The sequence below is a fragment of the Zeus faber genome (genome assembly GCF_960531495.2).
Source record: "Zeus faber genome assembly, chromosome: 7".
NCBI lineage: Eukaryota > Metazoa > Chordata > Actinopteri > Zeiformes > Zeidae > Zeus > Zeus faber.
Window position 1 is genome coordinate 3,514,123 of NC_137203.1, and position 20,408 is coordinate 3,534,530.

The 20,408-nt window shown below is 45.7% G+C and overlaps 1 protein-coding gene across 1 annotated transcript; it reads left to right on the forward strand.

Moving 5' to 3' along the window:
- Window positions 1–1,067: 1,067 nt before the first annotated feature.
- slc39a14 (solute carrier family 39 member 14) lies at window positions 1,068–17,074 on the forward strand (the record flags this gene model as incomplete). Its single annotated transcript, XM_080003498.1, has 9 exons — window positions 1,068–1,109; window positions 1,912–2,264; window positions 3,935–4,112; window positions 10,037–10,206; window positions 11,653–11,775; window positions 14,895–15,068; window positions 15,870–16,122; window positions 16,466–16,650; window positions 16,922–17,074. Exons 2-9 carry the CDS (start codon window positions 1,941–1,943, stop codon window positions 17,072–17,074), a joined length of 1,560 nt encoding a protein of 519 aa, XP_079859624.1. The 5' UTR covers window positions 1,068–1,109; window positions 1,912–1,940.
- Between the last annotated feature and the right edge of the window lie 3,334 nt (window positions 17,075–20,408).

Genomic DNA, 20,408 nt, shown 5'->3' on the forward strand with positions numbered 1-20,408 from the left:
ACAAATCTGTTTGAACATCCCTCACCTGGTCTGAAGATATGAATTGTCAACCTCTCCATTGAGAGCCTCTGTGTGTGTGTTACCACAAGGCTGCCTAAGACTTATCATATCTCTGTTAGTAGCCTGCAGCCTAGCACGGTTGAATTCCTCTGCTAGCTAGTTTGCAGGTCCTCCTGTATATAGTGGTACAGTAAGGCACAAGCAATCCTCACTACGCTGCACCATGTGTGGTTTGGCAAAGTGCACGACCTGGCGCTGAGGGAGCGCTGGCTTAGACTCTCACTGGGGCAAAGGCCGTAGTTTTATTCTTTATGTCTGTCAGTTTAACTGTTTACGCGGCTTATTTTTCCCCTCCACTGCTTCTTTTAACCCTTAACATACATGCGAAAAGACATTTATTTTCGGGGTTTAATACGCCTGTCGGCACCTCTGACCAAGGCACTGGCAAAAAGAGCTAGAGTTGGTCCCGCCACTACTTCTAGGTAGAGGATGGGTCAAATGCAGAGGACAGATGTTGTTGTGAGTGCTGAGAAATAACAATAAGGAAATCTTAATTAATCTTAACCTTTTTTTTGCCTCCCTTGTTTCCAGCCCAGACACATGGGGGCGTCTGGGCTCTTTTAAACGTTGACGTTTTTACGAAAGATTTTTGACAAATTGATTATTTTTATAATTGATTCATTGTTTAACAATGGAGCTGATGAGGTAATCCTCAAATCTAATCTACCCCCCTCTACTCTATAGAGAAGTGGAGGGAATCCACAGTTTTCATAAATTTCTTGATTAAAAATATATCATTTAATCTCCAGTATATCATTTTGTCCATTATTTGACGTATATCAATATGTGACGTCGATTCATGACACTATGTTCTCCGTCCTTGCTCCTTTTCTTCTCCACCGCTGATTTGTAACGGCGGCCTATCTGCCCTTTCCTCCTCCACAGCTGGCTGGATCCCCGAGGACCCTGCCGCTCCCTCCACTCCCCACCCCGTTGCTCGGCCCTGTGTCGGCCCCTGCTCTCGGCAACCTGCGGACGTCACCGGCGGCTCCGGGGCAGCTAAACTCGGCTTCAGGCGAGAGCTTTGACGTTGGCTTCAGGAGGAAAAGGTGAGTCTTCCTCCCTGGAATGTCTCTGTGGAGGGGTGACTTAGATGAATGGGGCGGCTTGTCCAGCCTTAGTGAACTTACTCTGCATTTATGGAGATGTGGAGGGCTGTCTGATGATGAAGTGGGGCTCTGTTTGCAGGAGGCTTGGAGTACAGGATCTCAGAATGTTGTCACTGGTGTGCGGGGGTTCGCATACGCCTGCAAGTGTCTGTGTGGCTATGAATGAGGGAGTGTTTTTATATGTCACAGCACCAGATGTGTTTCAAAGGCAGCCACGATTTCCTGTGTTAATGTAATGTGCGCAATTATGTGTGTGTGGGGTTTCCAGTGTGCATTGTGTCTCAGGTTTGTCACAGTGGACCTTTGTGCTCCCTGAATGTATTTAGGTCTCAATGGCCACTGTTTGGTGTCTATACCAGTGATTCCCAACGTGGGTTGCAGACCCCCTCAGGTGGTCACCAGACGCCGCAGTGGGGTCGCTAGGCCTTGGACGATTTGAGGCTTATGAGCGCTGGTTATTGGGCAGAATCTCACAATGTCATTACATTTTGATACTAGGGGCTGCCATTTGATTAAATGGTCGATTCAATTTCAATTAAATGCGATATGTATACGATGCTCAAGAATCTATATTAATACATTGACATTTAATATGTAATGACAATTGCTGCCAACTTTTCATACTTTAAACAGACCTATAAAAAGGCCCACACGAAAGTTGTCAGGTTTATGATAAATTAAGTGATATTTTTTGTCATCCATGCCCTCTCCACCCTTTCCCCTATCTCCCTCACCCTCTCAGAGCCAGGCTCCCCAGCCTGCGAAGGTGCCATGCTCCATCAGTCTCGTCATGGCTGTACCGCCTCCCCCCAAACGACCCTCCTCAGGACACCGCTGATGCTCTCCCTGGCTCTTGCCGTGCTGCTGTGCCCCCTGCACCGGGTGACGGCCCAGAGGGATAGCCAGACCCGGTCCCCCGCTCTGGTGCTCCAGGATCTGCTGGCTCGCTACGGGGATAACGCCACCATCACCGTTCCACAGCTGCGCTCCCTGTTGGCCCGTCTCAGCCAGGGCCAGGGAGATGCCGTCAGCAACGGCGTCACCTCCGCGACCGACAGACCTCCGGCGACAACGCTCCAGGCCAACGACTCCAAGGTGAGAGCCCGCTGTGTGGGTTGGCGTTGCACGTGGGCCTGTTGTGGAAGTGTCATTCTTTTGTGCTCCGGGCGTTCAACCTCAAACGACTGATACAAAATGTAATGCTCCGCGTCGTAAAAACGTGCCGTGATAAGAAATGTGTCGTAACAAATGTGACGCTGCAGAGTAAATGTACAGGTGGGTTCCCCTGTACATGAGATGCTCTGCGACGCTTCAGACAATTCACAATTCATGCATTGCTGTTTTACAGGCAACAATATTGACCATACAAGGCAGCACCACCGTGAAACGAATGCCGCTCTGCAAAATCTCAGATCAAACTCTACTTTTATTCTTCCTTCTAGAACTCCTCCTGATGCTGTTCACCAATCGTAGCCATCACTACATTTTCTTTCAGTTGCGAATTAAAGTCGTTGCAAAGTTTCTTGTAGAGTTCGACCTTGGTGAACTTTTGACACCCAAAATTGTGGCATCGAACGATATAGCAAAGCAGAACTGGCTCTTGTCCGTTGGAGAGATGAAAACAGAGCGGGCAAACGTATTAGCTGTGACAAATCCTCCTTTTTATGCAATTCTGTGCTGCCGAAATGTTCAGCATATTTCCCAGACTTACTGCCATGTCCAATTGACAATAGTGGCGAGGTCATGGACTAGACCAAGAGAAGTTGTTAAAAAAAAAAAAAAAACTTTTGGTTGGAGTTTAAGCCTTTCTACTTGGCTCCAGGTGTCTGAGAATGTGTGATCGGACAGAGAAGGAATGTGGGTTTTTTTGGTAGTTTTTTTTTTTTTTTTTTAATCAAACTAGCGCTTCTTAATACAACCGTAGGTTGGCTTTTTTGCTGTCTGATGAAAACCTCCTATTTTTGTCAATTCCGTTCAATTCAACTCAGTTGAGTCTCAATGTGTAACACAGACCTTTAAGGTAAAGTATAGTTTGTCAAGTTTATAGTTGAATTCTAATTGGATTCTAATGTTGAACACTCAACTTTAAAGAGTTTATTTTAAATGTACAACAGACGTATCTGCAACAAGCGCCGTAGACTGTTAGACTGTTCCAGAAGGTCGGTCGCTTCCCACGGTGACGAGTCTCAGATCATCGGCGTCAGGGAAACTGTGTGTGTGTGTGTGTGTGTGTGTGTGTGTGTGTGTGTGTGTGTGTGTGTGTGTGTGTGTGTGTGTGTGTGTGTGTGTGTGTGTGTGTGTGTGTGTTTCACAATCCCATCACGTTACAGTGCAGTAGAGCTGGTTATTTGCCAGGATCTCAAGATTTTCTTGAATTTCAATACAGAAGGGTTGCAATACAATTCTGTATCCATATGTTGACATTTTATACATAAAAAAATATATATATATTTCACTGATCAAATTCAGTTGACTCAAGGAATAAAATATTTCAGTTCTCTTTGTTATTTTTCTGTAAACAAGGTAAACATCACTCAACTATGAAGTTTTGTATGCCACTTTTTATCAAATAAATAACTGAAATATTCTTAACACAATGTTATTTATTTTACATTTTTAATAAAACATTTCAAGCAGAAAATGATTGCATAACTTATACACAGAGTATTAAAATTAAAATTCGCCAAATCGATTGGGGAATTGAAACCGTGGAATTGACACATTAAGAGTATTAACCGCAGGGTCTGTGTGTGTTGCGCTCCCAGTGCCTGCCCGCCGACACGCTGGCCGTCTACAGCATCAGCGAGCAGTCACAGCTGGACGTGCGCGGGCTGCAGGAGCTCTGCCCCACCATGCTGCAGCAGCTGGACGCCGGAGCCTGCGGGGCGGAGAAGAGGGAGGAGCCTAGCGGTGACTCCGCCCCCGGACCCTCAAACTCAGAAGGTTGGTCCGCAGTCGGTCTGTCCTTCTGTGTGAAGTTACTCCTTGGTGTGGATGATGTTTTAGCTCACGATGTGGTGACATCGGGCGGGATCTCAAGATACCACTCTAACACATATGTTGACATTTTATACGTAATGAGAATTGCTGCCTGCTTTTCAGTTTAACATCTGACTTACATTGCTAAAATGTTTGGCAGAATGGAGTCAAATACAGAAATGGAATATTTCCATTCATTTGTGACTCTCGTGGTATTTAAATTAAGTGGAAAATGATTGCAAGAATAATTAATCGAGACAAAACAAAATTTATCCTTTTTTTTGTTTACCCAGCCCTATGGTGACAATTTACTCATCTTTTTTATTGTCTTTTGTCATTGGAATAGTGCGTTAAAGCTTTGAAACTACACTGCAATATACTGTTCCTTTTAAAATTCATTTAACATTTTTGCAGCTTGTCATCAACGAACCATGTTTGTGTGTTCACAAACTTTTCTTTCCTGCTTGTGCTGCAGATTATTCTCTTTGTTGCAGCATCCGTGTGAAATGAGAGCAGCGTTTCCCAAAGTGTCTCAACCTATTTTTACGGCTTGAATTTCAAAGGAAACGTTGCGTTCAGCGGGAACTACGGAACCTCTTATTATATTTCATCCCTAAATGTGCATCCCCATGTATTAAAACCCATCGTTCGATGATATTATCTTGGCAGTCAGGGCAATAGTCAGCTCTCTGGTGTCGGCCGGAGGGCCAGATTTAATTTCCTGAGGCGTCACAGTCAGCATACCACTTCCAGTAAATAGAACCCTCTCTGATAGAAACGATCCATAAAGGAAGCCGCTTCCGCTCCTTTCCTTCCAACCGGCCCACGTCCCGCTGTAACTCCACACGGTGCTGACTGCACAAAACCCAGCCGGGCGTCCTTGGGAGTCCTTGAAGCCATTTTGCCATCTGCCTCCAGTCAGATGGCTTTGTAGCGGTGACATGGAACAAAGAGTCCCTGCCTTTCACCTCGAGCGGAACCGCTCGAGGGCACCAATAAAGAGGTGGACATTTTGAGAAATGGATGCACCCGTGTCACGTTGTGCCACCGGGGGAGCACGTTTTGCAACCTTTGCTCGGCGCGAAGCACCGTCCAAGGCGTCTTACCCCGTGATGAACATAATGCGTGCGGTTCAGAGAAAAGTACCTTACAAGACTTTTGGTGCCCCTCCTTTATCGTATACAGCGCGTGAAAGGACTAAAGTGGAGGTTTGAAGCCGTCTTATCAAGTGAACCCTCAGCCAGACGCAACACGGATCATGGGCCGTTCGTCCTCGGCCCCAGGAAAAACAATCCCATGGCGAATAAAACGCTCTGCCTTTTGCTTTACTTGGCAAAGTGTCTGAGCTCAAAGGGGGGGGGGGGAAGGATGTCCTGTTTCTGAGCTCATCGCTCCAACAGAATGACTGCCTGGCACGATCATCACTTTACCAAGATGTTCATTGTCAATAAAGTAGAGAACACCACTCCGCCCTTCCTCCTAGTGCCGGCGCTGCCTGTGGAGTGGAGTGGGACTTGGATCACATGGTTTGTCAGATGTGACTGACAGGACGAGCTCCTCCCAGGACCAGATGAAGCTGTTAAAGCTGGTTTAAAGGTTCCGTCCGCACAGTGCTGGTGTTGAAGCCGAAAAATAAATCCTCTAACCGCTGGCGACTTGAAATTCATTTTTATTCATTGCTTGTTGAGTTGAATTGTAATTAATTCATGAGAACAAATAGTGAGTGGTTACTGACAACATTCTGCAGCCATGGGAACTCCCTGCCCACTTGCATCTCTTCCCCTTGTCAAGTTTGCTAATGATGATGCATTTTAGAATGAGTAATACAACAAAATATTCATATTTTTATTTTATTTTATTTTTAAGGATCAATGCTTCAAGGTTTGAAGTCATATCCAGTGACTTGTTGTCCCACTCTGTGCTGTGATGCTCCTGCTGGTATTGAAAGGCAGCTTCGGATCTCGGCCTCGGTTCATTTTCCTGTAACGGCAGAGCTGTTTCTGTCCTCACCGCTAACCCACTTTACACTTTACAGGGTTTTTTTGTTTTTTTTTCCTTTTTTTTCTTTTTCTTTTTTGTCTTTTCTGCTCAAAAGGAAAATGCGTCTCACCGCAGATCCGAAGCTGCTCTGTGAAGGCTTCTCCTCCTCAGGTGCTGACGACTCACGCCTTCTGCATTTGTTCAACAGATACGAACGCTGCTGTCTCCCCAGGCCTGTCGAGTTCATCTCTCACTCACTAACTCCTGTTTGTTGTCGTTTCTTTGTTTTCCAATCTTTTGTTTTTTAAATGTGTGTTCACCAGGGTTCCCACGGGTTACTTAAATAAGAGATAAAGAAGGGCTGGGGAATGTTATTGACTTTTGAACCGCGGGTCATTTTGTAAAATAATGATATTGTGTTTCCATGTGAATTTCAGGGGAATTTTAAGCCAATGTCAGAAACTTTGCAACAAATGGGATGTTAGTTAGGTGAGTTTCCATCAATTGTATGGAGGCAAATAACCGTTTACCTTCATTTTTATGATCCCGCCTGGTGCTGACACCATCATGAAACTCCAGTTGATGACGAATTATCGTACCAACAAAAGCAATAACATTGCATCATTTTTTACTTTCCTGCCTCCATCATAGAAGAAACATTTATTCACATTGAACATTGGAACATTAACGTTTGACTAGACAGTTCCTTTGTCTCAAATGATGAAAACTCACCAATTTTACATTTCAATTAACATTGCCGCTTAAAATTTCCTTTAAATTTGGATGGAAAGGTAGCCTGGTGGAATCTAACCACTTTATAAAATAATTGCCGTCGGCTCTGATCATTTATTGATGAAGAAATTGTGGCCGGACTGATCCCGGCAGTTTGCGGAATTGAAAACTCCATTCCTATTCCGAATTCTATTCTCAAGGATTTTGATTATTTTGCCATAATGCGGTAACCATCCAACGTAGACTCACCACAAGCTACAAGACGGTGAAACGTGTGTGTGTGTGTGTGTGTGTGTGTGTGTGTGTGTGTGTGTGTGTGTGTGTGTGTGTGTGTGTGTGTGTGTGTGTGTGTGTGTGTGTGTGTGTGTGTGTGTGTGTGTGTGTGTGTGTGTGTCCTGCCACTGATCTAGATCTAGGCCAATTGTGAGGTTAAAGTCACTCTGGAGAGACTTTCAAATGTGTGTGTGTGCGCACTCGCTCCTGTAGGAGCCACAAGTCCGTATGACATCAACCTTGTTTGAAGAAAAACATGTTTTATTTGCGATGTCATGGAGAAGTGCCACACAACCCATGATCCTGTGTAACAGGATCCTGATGGGTGGAGCTTGCCTTTACCATGGAAATATTTACAGCACCCGGGAACGTCACTGTCGGCAAGTGAGTCACTGCTTACCACCGAACTCGACGATCATTTACGTTACGTTTGCCGCGGAGCGGTCACGGTTTCCCTTTCTGACTGATGGGCTTTTTGAGAGACGAGGACAAGCGTGTCCGACAGGGTGGAAATCACTGCCCGTCAGGCCATGCGCCCTGGGCTGGAGGGTGGTGGTGTTCTGTCAGAGCCAGTAGGAAAGACAAGACTTACAGAGTTGTGGTGAGTTTTGCAGGCTGGCTGGTTGGCTAGCTAACGCTGCACGCAATATAAACACTAAATACACAATATCAAACACTATATACTGTATACACACTACACAACCCAATAAATAAATATAGCTGCAGGCAGTAGTACACAGGGTCCAGTTTAGTCGTTTTAGGCACATATGACAATTTTTTGCGGTTCTGCGAAATTACATTTACATTTACATTTAGTCATTGATCAGACGCTTTTATCCAAAGCGACTTACAATTGTTCAAACAGCGACGGACGCAGCCATCAGGAGCAATTAGGGGTTAAGTGTCTTGCTCAAGGACACTACAGCATGCTAGCAGGAGGAGCCTGGGATCCAACCAGCAACCTTTAGATTACTAGACCACCAGCTCTACCTCCTGAGCTACCATCCCCTGAAATGCAGCACAAGTTAGAAAGAGCGGCCGTCTGCAAGTCACAGTTGGTCGTTGGTGTAGCTCACTGTGGTGCTGGTGCTCACGCAACTCTCCGCTCAGAGGCTGATGTATGATGTCTCAGCGTTGGCACTCTGGTGGAATCGCATCTAAAGTCAAATAGTTTACAGTGCTTTCTTCAGGAACTTTGTTTTATAATTTTAGATAGTCATTTTGCGGTGACAACAAGTCAAACAAATCCGTAGTTGACCAGAAAGTCCATTTTTGAAAATACAACTTTCATTACACTTTCGTGTGCATTTGTGAGAATATTTGTTTTGTTATGCCTTTAGTAAACATAATATAAGCAAGAAGCAATCATTTTTCCTTTTTCTGCGGGCCGGACCTCTAATAATGACAAAGGTTCCAACAAAATTCAAGAAGAAGCGCTGAACTCGTTCGTTAGGTTGGAAGTCATTGGAAAGGTGTCGTTTCCAACGGTTTATGGGATGAGTAGTTCCCTCACTCTAAAGATAATGATGTATTATGTGCCTTTTTCTCCCCTTTTCCAACTGATGTTTGCTCTGAATCAAATGTTTTATGGTCACGATTCATCTGGTGGTTGGTTGGCTCGGTTCCAGGTGTAAAACTCTTCACAGAAGGATTTTCAGAAAGCTCAGCGAGTGAACAAACGGGGAATTCACCTCCGGAAGCAGCCGTTCAAAAAGCGGACAGTCACTGCAGAGCTTTACGGGAACCCTGGTGCTCAGACTGCGTGTGTGTGTGTGTCTCTCAATGGTGCCGCCGCCTCATTGATGGCGCCGCCCCTCCTCCCCCTCTCCGCCCATGTGTCGCAGTGTGGGGCTTCTCCGTCCTCAGTGTGACGGTGGTCAGCGCCTTCTCCCTTACCGGAGCCTTCCTGGTGCCGCTCATGGCGTCACGCTACATGCGCCACGGCCTCGTCTTCTTCATCGCTCTGTCCATCGGGACGCTGTACTCCACCGCTGTGTTCCAGCTCCTGCCAGAGGTGTGCCATCCCTCCCTCCCTCCCTCCCTCCACCCATCTCCTTTAAAACACTGTCACTCAGGGTGAAGCTGCTCTCCCATGTCGTGTGCACAGTATCACAACACCGTTATAACGATGCACTGTGGAAGAAGCACTTGCTCTGCCAGCGCTCCATCCTCCCCTCCCTCTGTCCTCCTCCATCCTTTGTTACCTCCCTCCGTATGTCATTCCTCCTTCCCCTCCTTTGTCCCCATTTCCCTTATATTTTCTACTCAGGTTCTAATAAGCACCTTGGAAGGCTTTGGTTTTCACTCTCAACCATGTATTACTAATCGTGTGTGTGTATGTCTGTGTGTGTGTGTGTGTGTGTGTGTGTGTGTGTGTGTGTGTGTGTGTGCGCGCACATGTGCGCCAGAGCACGTTTCCACAACAGCATGATTTCACCTTAATTATCTCCTTCTCTTTCAAAGGAAATGAATGGGGCTTGGGACAATGCTTCACAGGGCGGCAAATGACTATTTTGACTTGTGTTGAAAGGTGATCCCCCCTGGGTCGTGCCACTCGCTTCCCAGAGGACACCTGCTCTCTTGTCTTGTTGCAAAATCACGGGGAACGTCCTCATCTCTTGGGGGATCCCATTTGAACACAATGATAAATGTTCCTTTCTCTTTCAGGAGGTGACCCTGCGCGTGTTTCCTTCATCTTTTGATAGTTTGATTGTTTGTTTATTTCCTTCCCTGGTGACCAGCTGTATAGTAACCCCACCCCGATAACTCCTCCGCTCATTGTCCGTCTCCTCTGTGGTTTTCCCGTTCTTCCTCTCGTCCTCTGTCTCCCGTCTTTGTTCTCCCAACCCTCCCGTGCCGTCCTCTCCTCCGCTGCCGCTGCCGCTGCGTGCTCTGCTGCTCAGTGTGGGGCTATGGATTCCTGTGCGTGACGCTGATCTCTCTGTGTTCGCTGGTGGGAGCGAGCGTCGTGCCCTTCATGAGGAAAACCTTTTACAAGCGGCTGCTGCTCTACTTCATAGCGCTGGCCATCGGCACGCTCTACTCCAACGCTCTGTTCCAGCTCATCCCAGAGGTAGAGTTTCAGTCGTGTGCGACGCCCATGCCAGCACTCTGAGAACGGACTAAACGTGTGTGTGTGTGTGTGTGTGTGTGTGTGTGTGTGTGTGTGTGTGTGTGTGTGTGTGTGATTTTCTTGATTCTTCCGCTCCACTCAGCGTAGATTATCAACTCGGGTGGAGCGGTCCTCTGTTCATAAAACCAGACATTGAACAAAACAAAATGTGTGGGAGCCCCCGTCAGTGGAGGCTAATTAGTTTAGAGATGTGGGGAGAGGAGAGAAAGAAGAGGGGAAAAAAAAAAAAGCTTTTATCTGCTACTTGAATGGCTGCTGAAAACCATTAAAATCCAAATCATATTAACAGTGTTACTGAACAAACGGAGTCGAATGGGGGAAAAAACCCTTTTCACACAAAGTCGGAGGCGAGCCCAAAAAACCAAAGCCAGTTGACCTGCTTCCCTTTACAACACGTTATATAATACAAATATTTATACGAAACCCTGGCGAGGACCGACAGCTCAGCCAAGTCAGTGCTCCAAGCCGGCGACGAAACCCATAACAACACGCTACAGCGTCATTTGTTTTGGTCACTGTGCTTATAACACGTCTAGATGGGATAAATATCCATATCTGTGAAATCTGCTCGGCTACTCTATCTCTGAGCGAGAGCTTTGGGTTATGGGATGTTGACGTCTCCCTGCAGCCAGATGCTTGCGTACATAACCCGTTTTGCCCTTGACACCGGAATTTGTTTGCTCAGTGCTATCTGGATTCGGCCCTGATGCAGTTGACCGCGCCCCGGCAACGATCACGCCGACGCTCTGACGCGCTGCGTTTTGAGGAGGAAACGGTTTTGCCACGAATGGGAAGGGTCGTAGCCGGCATTCATGTTCGTGTCTGTCAAACCGCCGGCCCTAAAGCCGATTTTAAACCGCGGATGAATCTCGTGTCAATTAGGGGATGCCGAAAGCCAGCTCGTTTGCCAGGAGACTCCCGACTCTCGACTCCGGACTTGATTTTGACCTTTGGGTCTCGTCCACAGTTGGAGTCACTTGATGTGCAGACAGGGGCGTGGGCCATGCCTTTAATTCATATATTGATATTCCATTCATATATTTTCTAGAAAGAAATGTGTTAAATACGCTTAAAATACACAATGGTTGCCATATAATCCATTTGAAGCTCCCTCCGTGCTCGATGATATGAGCTATGTGACACTCAGTTTCACATAGCGCCTGAACGTGAATTGTAGCTCATAACTGTAGTGGTGCTGGCTCCAAAATAAGAGCAAAAGGAGGGAATAAAACAACATTTACTAGACTCTCTACTACCTAAAAACCAGCTCCTGGACATCACAGTATCGAATTTTCGCACCTTATCCCCGCCAACCTCGGGTGGTGTTTGGGCGGAGACTCCTCCAGATCCGCTTCCCCGCTCACAGCTCTCTCTCCCGTGTGCCAGGCCTTCGGCTTCGACCCCCTGGTGGACTGCTACGTGTCCAAGTCCACGGTGGTGTTTGGAGGCTTCTACCTGTTCTTCTTCACCGAGAAGATCCTCAAAGTGCTGCTCAAGCAGAAAGACGGGGTGAGCGGCGAGCAAAGATTTTCAAAAAACCAAAACATTGAAGTGATGTAGATCATTGATGATAATTAATGATATGAAAATAATTATTTGAGAATTATTAGAGAATTGCCTGGAATAGTTAGTTCAAGAATATTACTATTCAAGTTCAAGAGATTATTTGTCACTACAACTATTTCACTATGGGAGAAATTTTGAATATCATATATTCAGAAATACAGATTCAAAAGCTGGGAGATGATCGGGAACCTACAATGTCCCAAAACAGGAAATTCAGTTTAATATATGTAATTTTTTTTTATTAATTGCACTTTGCTTATTTTATTTTTTTATTATTATTATTATTATTATTATTATTATTATTATTATTTGATTACAGTCTATTGACGTAAAACACTTGCACATTGTGTATGAAATGGAATACAACGATTATTATTGTTACAATTATTAATCTCACTTTAAAATGAAATCTTCTATTATTGGGACATGGATAATTGTGGCCAAAGCTTCACGCAGCTCCAGGACATGTTGGCTGCAGTTCGTTACGCCACGTTTAATGTGAGGGGGTCGGGCGGGTTGTGCCGGGCGTGGCTCAGCACACAGACCATGACGCCCTGTAGCTGCTTTGTTGACTTTCTGTAAATGTGTTGTCATTATTCATTACATAATGCACACAGGATCAGGTGCATTCCTCACATCCTCATGGTGTAGCCGCTGCGTGTTGGAACACCTCAGGTGTTGACTAACAGAAGTCACACGCCTTCAAAGTAATCTTTGGGAAGAAATGTTCCTGGAAACTGAATTTGAATAATCTACATTTGAATTGCTTTCCCTGAATAATTGCATTTAATAACTGAATCTGGAAAAAAAGCGAAATTTGAAATTTAACTCATTCGTTTGGAACTGAATACCAGTAAACTTGGAAACGGAATTTAATATTATGAAATTTAATTAATTTGCCCTAAAGCTGCATTCGGTCCTCACTGAAAAGTTCATTCAGTTCTCCCACTTCAGTTTCAGTTCAGTGTGTCTCACACATCCGGGTGGTTGAGGAAGAGCCGTCGAGTGCCGATTCACAGAACTCCCGCTTGCCCTGAGAAGCTGTCCCCGTCACGCGCGGTGCTCTGCCTTTTCGTTTCATCCAGTTACAGTAAATACATCTATAAGACACTTTTTTTTTCACACATTTTTATATTGGGATTTTCCGAAACGTCAGTGGAGTGAATGAATGGCAAATTTAATTCCGGAAATTGGACGTTAAATGTCGACCTTCACTGTGGAGCTCTGTAGTCGTCGCCGCACGTGAAGAGGAGTTCTGTGAGTCTGCACTCGGCTGCTCTTCCTCAACGACCCGGACGCGTGAGATGCACGGAACTTAAACTGGATTTCAAGAACCGGAATTGAATTACGGGAATCGAGTTTGAACGGTGAGAACTGAGTGACTTTTCAGCGAGGATCAAATACAGTTTCAGATCAACTGAATTAATTCTTTGTAGTATTACACTCACTTTTCAAGTTTATTGTAATTCTTTTCCAAACTAGTGAATTCAATTTCAAATGATGCTGTTCAGAATCAGTTTTTTCTATGCAATTATTCAAGTTAAACAATACCAATTTGAAATGATGTGATTCAAATTCAGTTTTTCATGCAATTATTCCAGTTGAGCAATTCAAATTCAAATAGAAATGATTCAAATTCAGTTTCTAGTGACACATATTTCTGCCTGTAGTAACCCTTTAAAATGATAACCCAACTGATAGAAACTTGTCTTATTCACATTCTATTTATGTGGCATTTGGAATATTGGCTTTAAATTTACATGGAAACATATGTTTGTGGAATCTGACGATATTGCATAAAGATCGCAATTTATTCAAATAATTGCTATCGGTTGCTGGTGTCATTATTGTGACAGCTCCAAACCCCATTCCTCACCAATTGTTGAATATGACTCCATTTTCTTCCAAAGTGGAACAGTTGGGTCTTATCTTTTACCGTTCTCTGTTTTTTAAAACAGAGGTTTGTATCTCTAATGGCTGAGGATGAGAGCGGAGCCCTTCAGCCTAGGGCTGGGCCACACGGACCAAAAATCGTATCTCGCATATCTCAAATCATATACACGATATATATATATACTGTATTTCTGGGTGTTTTCTACGAAGTGGGCTTATTGTTAAGTTGTAAGTCAAAGCCACGGGCACTTTTATTAAAACAGACTTTGATCAAAATAAAATGCAAAGACATCCCTGTTTGAAAATATACAGCTGCACAATATATCAACATATAAAGGAGAAATTATACCAAATAAATAGCCTGTATTAAACAGGCATACCTCTGAGAATGCTCCTGGAGTTGTTTTCAACAACAATAAAGGACTTATTTCAAATTGAGTACAATTACAGGTTTTACTCTCCTGCTTAACAAAATACACAGCTGTGCAAATAACAAAAATGTGAATGGAACAAAAAGAATAACCGGTCTACCGCCCATTGTTTCTTTTAATAAGACAGGGTTCTCGCCAGGTCCTTGATTTTCGCTTAGAGTACTTGAAAGTCCCTGAGTTTCATGAAGGTTAAGCAGGACATTATTTTTAGACTGCCGCACTCCCACACACTGAGCCATCTCACTACAAGTTGCAGAGTTGGATGGAAACTTACTGAGGCAACGTGCGCAGTTCATTCATTCACAGTGAACAGGAGCTGCGGTGCAGCAGCGCCCCCCAGTGGTAGCAGCATGACGCTACCACCTGTTGATTCCCAGTCTCTGAAACCAGACAAATGTCAGTCGATGGACGGCATTTTATACCGTATTATATCTTTTTTTTTGTTGACAAATTAAACATTCAAACGTGTCTTGTATTTTCATCAATATATAGACGAAAATTGTGGATCCACTGATCAGTGATTTCATGGGACAGGGCTGTGACATCATCGTTGATTCCCGCAGCAATTCAATAGTATATCCACACAAAAAGAATCCATTTAAACAAATGTCGGCAAATCTAGCGTCGCATTTTGACTGGACCGCTTGATCCTATTTTGGAAGTTCTTTGGCCTACACTGGCATTCCAGGGAAACCAACTCTCTCGCTCTCTCTCCCTCTCCCCTTACCCCTCTTCCAGGGCCATGGGCACAGCCACTACCACGGTCCAGAGCGCTACCCTCCAGCCAGCGGCGACATGGAGGAGGGTCTGAGGGAGAAGCTCCAGCCCAACGGGGAGGCCGGGGGCCGGGCCCTGGGCAAGGCCGACTCCGGGGACGGGGAGCTGATGCTGACCGCTGCACAGGCTCCCCAGGTAGAGGGGCGGAGGGGGAGCGAGGGCGTGGTCCGGGTCCCGTACTCGTTTACCACCTGGGATTGATTTGGAGAGCGGCACAAGGCGTCATTTTGTGAGGACTGAGGAGGGCAGTCGTATCACGCCTCCCACTTTTAGAGCCAGAACATTTCTTGAGGGGTCAACACAAGGGTCTCGAATAAGTTTTTTTTTATTGACTCTGTCTAAATTCTGAATTTAAGAATTTTATTGATGCATCCTTCTGAAATAACAGATAATCCCAACAGCCAGATAACCTTTAACATAATACTTATATATTTAAATTACAGTATACTACCTTAAGACAACCTCTAAAGATGACGATCACTCCATATATATATTCCAAGGGCTCACGCTGGGTCGCAGGCCGGTGGTTGAAAATCTTTATTCGGGAGGGTAATGTTCTACCTGGGGCTGGCTGTGAGATATGCCCACTGATACGGACACATCTCCCCTTGGCGACGTTAATGTTTTTATTGATTGATCGATTGATTGATTGGGCGGTGCATTGTATTTGGAGGACACCTCCGCCTCTTCCCGGGGACAAGGTTTCAAACCACCCCGTTCTAGTCATCGCCAGCACGCTCCTCTCACCTGTTACCACGGCAACAAAACACTGACAGATGAGATGAAATTAGGTGATGCCTTGATTCAACCCCCTGGGGGGGGGGGGGAATCCAGGTGTTGCAGCGGCAGAAGCCGACAGCACGATGCAGGTGGAAAAAATAAAAAGATGAAATTAAATACATACAAGCTCCCGTCTATCCCTCCGGCGCGCATCAGGACTCCCAGGGCCCCGAGGCCGGCGGGCGGTCCAGCGGCGGTGGGCGGTCCGGCGGCGGTAGCGGCGGCTGCTACTGGCTGAAGGGGACGGCGTACTCTGACATCGGCACGCTGGCCTGGATGATCACGCTCAGCGACGGCCTCCACAACTTCATCGACGGCCTCGCCATCGGCGCCTCCTTCACCGCCTCCGTCTTCCAGGGCATCAGCACCTCCATCGCCATCCTGTGCGAGGAGTTCCCCCACGAGCTGGGTGAGCCCCCCACCCCCACCCGCCTCTCACCCTGTGTGTTATCACTCCTGTTATCTTCAGATTGACTTTTCTGGAAACTTTTCTCTCTCTCTCTCTCTCTCTCTCTCTCTCTCTCTCTCTCTCTCTCTCTCTCTCTCCCTCCCTCCCTCCCTATCCCCCCTCTCTTGATCGCTCCCTCTCCATCCCCCTCTCACCCTCTGTCTTTCTCTCCCCCTGTCCCTCGCTCGCTCCCTCTACCCCTCTCTCTCTCTCTCTCTCTCTCTCTCTCTCTCTCTCTCTCTCTCTCTCTCTCTCTCTCTCTCTCTCTTTCTTCCTCTCCGTTCCTCAACCCCCCCCCCCTCAGGAGACTTTGTCATCCTGCTCAACGCGGGGATGAGCATCCAGCAGGCCTTGTTCTTCAACTTCCTGTCCGCCTGCTGCTGCTACCTGGGGATGGGCTTCGGCATCCTGGCCGGGAACAGCTTCTCCCCAAACTGGATCTTCGCTCTCGCCGGGGGAATGTTCCTGTACATCGCCCTGGCAGACATGGTGTGTGTGTGTGTGTGTGTGTGTGTGTGTGTGTGTGTGTGTGTGTGTGTGTGTGTGTGTGTGTGTGTGTGTGTGTGTGTGTGTGTGTGTGTTTTCTCGAATTAACTTTATGATTACTAGTAATAGGGGGGGGACCGATATGTAGTAATTATCGTAATAATGGGAGTTTCACACGCTATTTGTGTGATGAATTCTGCTTCCACGTGATATAAAAGGGCTGTTTGGGACAATCTGACATCTCTCGCCGCTCTCCTCTCCTCCTCTCCGTCAGTTCCCGGAGATGAACGAGGTGAGTCGGGAGGAGGAGGAGGCCGGCGGAAGCAGCTTCTTCCTGACGTTCGCCATCCAGAACGCCGGCCTGCTGACGGGCTTCGCCATCATGCTGCTCCTCACCACCTACTCGGGGCAGATCGGGCCGGGCTAGCCCCGGGCTCTGGGCTGCTCCCAACGGGACCCGGAGGAGGAAGAAAAGCCCCCGCTCCCCCCCCCCCCTTCTGGTCCAGGATTCGGCAGCCCCCCCCCCCCCCCCTCAGCTGGGCCGTCGTGCGGCAGGAACGCACCTCCGGTCCTCCTTTTATACGCAGTTCCCACATGCAGTAGATCCCTCCCTCCTCCTGAAAAGCTTTCCCGAAATCCACTTCTCCCCCCTGCCTGTCCAGAGAGATCCATGAGTTGGGGACACGACAAGGTCAGCACTGTATGACCTCATACGGCCAACTTGTGATGTGCAATACACACCCAGTCGCCCCAAACTGTCCTTCATTTCCTCGGCATCTGATCCGATCCGATCTTTTTTTATTTTTTTTTATATTTTGGCCGCTTACCTCCTCGTCTCTTTCCTGAGCAGATTGAATCAGTCTTCACGAGAGCCCACTTGGGTTCAGTGGACTCATTTTAATATCAGCCCCCCCCCACCCACCCACGTGCCCGAGCGTAAACTGGGACGAGCACAGTCAGGGCCCGGCGCCGGCATCCGGGACGACTCCGCCCTGCGGCTGCAGCTTCTCTTCATTCCCAACCGAAAAAAATAAGAAAAAAAAAAATAAGTTTTGAACCGACCTGAACTGGAGAACTGACGTCCAAACTGCAAATGCAACTTGTGTGTTGACAGTATTTTTATTTTTTTTTAAATTGGAAGTTGTTTATGGTCTGGGCAGGCCATTGGAGATGGCAAAGGGCTACGTGGTGAGAAACTCTTTGGTCTCAGATCCCCCAGCAGACCTTTTCACCGGAGCCACGTTTAAAAAAAGGAAAAGAAAAAAATTTATTTCATAACTCTCCGGCTCCGCCCGGTTTCCCGGCGTTCCTTGTCCACCGCCTGTGCCCCTCGTCACAGCGTCTTGTGATCTCTGAACTGTACGGATGCAATTCTCCGGTTTTCTCATCTCAGAATATTTATTCTTTTACAAGAGACTCAGAGGTTTTATTTAATTACTGCACACGGATTCCTAGAGGCGCCGCGTGCTTGTGCCGACTAGCTGGTACCTGACACCGCATCTGTACAACTCCCTCTTCAGTCAGACACCTGCGCTAGCGGCAGAATTTCAGATTCATTCATTCATTTTGAATTTTTTATTTTTTTGGTAAATGAAGCCTTTATTTGTGATATCCCCTCGTCATATTGGTCAAGTCAGTTAATGAAATATCAAGCTTTTGTTCCGTTTTGGGATATCAGATTAGCCGCCACTGATCTTTTCTGTTTTTAGCCAGGACATCTAGCTTCAACCCCTGATTTGTTTCTCAATTCTCTGCTTCGGGCGGGAGAAGCCGCTGCTGAGTGTTGACTGTTGTTCATTGTGACAGTTGGTTCGGGCCGAGGCGCTGGAGGACTTTTGTATTGGGGCTGAGTTGAAGTTCTCAGCGGGCCATGCGGTTAGATTTGATATATCTTTGGATATCACCCTGGGATGGTGAACGACCGTCGTACGTCATCACAATGTGCATTTTACTCGCGCGAATTGTGAGCTGACGGCTGAATAATATAGCTGTAATACCTGTACTACTAAAGAGTGTCCGTCGTGCACTTAGTTTAAATCGACATGTTCTGCAGTCATGTGCGGAGCACTTACGGTTATGATCTCCACCCGACACTACACCAGCTCATTTTATAAAACAAAAAAACAAAAACAGATATCATCTCTGTCTGACGACTATAATCAATGAAGGTCTGTGTTTACGATGATCATGCAATAGTCCCTTTCAGCCTCTACATCTAGATCTGTCAAGACGCACCTCAGTGAAATTTGGACAAATGTTTATCATCAAATGCTACTTAATCCTTAAATAGATGTATTCGTAGTCTCTATATCAAAGTGTTGAATATAGTTTATCTCCGACATTAACTGGAAGCCATGATGAGCGCTCATAAAGTCATAAAGTCATGAAGCCTCGTTGGAACCCCTGGGATGTGACACTTCCACAGCAGCGGCCCCCGTCAGGAGGCGCCGCACCCCGGGGTGCCGGGGACGCGCCGACCCGGCGGGGGACGGTTTATTATTTTTTTTGTTTGAGCCAAGCGATGTTCCCCGTCCTTCTACGACGTGCGCACAACAGATGAACCATTCCGTCGAAGCAGTGATTTAGACGTTCTCCTGGAGTCTTCCTTGAAGCTGTTTTCAGAATTGTTTGTGTTGTGGAGTCCTGGGAAACCCAAAGTCATCCATGGAGAAGCTCATCGCTCTTTTCCGCGTGGCGTGAGAATGTGTTTTTTTGATATATAAACATTATTTTCCATGAAACGACTAGTGTGGTTATTGGGGTGTGTGTGTGTGTGTGTGTGTGTGTGTGTGTGTGTGTGTGTGTGTGTGTGTGTGTGTGTGTGTGTGTGTGTGTGTGTGTGTGTGTGTGTGTGTGTGTGTGTGTGTGTGTGTGTGTGTGTGTGTGTGTGATCATCATCCTGCAAATAAAGTGGTAAATGTTTTTTGTTTTTTTTTGGTGAGCCCAGAATTCCATTCGAAAGGGCAACGTTTGTTTTTACAGGCAGAGGCGCCCACTTTGTTTTCTCCAAAATTTGCATTTTTATAAATGTTTGTTCCTTGTGTGGATGTCAGTCCATATTGACAGTTTGATTGAAATGCAGACCCCGCCACCAACAAAAGAAATGCCATATGGGGGAGCGCATGCAGGTACACTGAACAGCTGTTTCTTAAAAAGTGCCGTTCATTCAAGTAAAATTGAAAATAGGAAGGATTTTTTTTTTTAACTAATCTTTAATTGAATTAGATATTTAATTTATTCATTTAATTTATTATACAGAAACTGAAGCGTGAAAAAAAAACAACTATTTTCCAATCTCTGGACCGGAGATTAATATAATAATAATAGGCCTGGACCTAATTATTATAATGAGAATTATTTTAAAGTGACTTGGAGTAGTTGAAGACTAATAAGGAATGATCGTGATCCTCGTATATTGCTGATCCAATAAATAATATTTACTTATTTTTATTATTGCCTTTTGCTTGTTTGTCTTATTTATTATTACGATTTATTTGTCTTTTCTTATGTTAAGCACTTTGAGCAGCATGTTTTGTATCAACGGTGCTTTACAAATTAAGTTTGTTATAGTGAAGGCTGAACACACGCACAAGCCACAGGAACTGTCAAATTATAATGATTATTATTATAATGATGATGATTATTATTATTATAATGATGATTATTATTATTATTATTATTATTATTATTATGTTATAATAATAAACATCAACAAAACATATCCCTCGATTGGCCACTGGGCGGCGCCTGGCGACGTCATT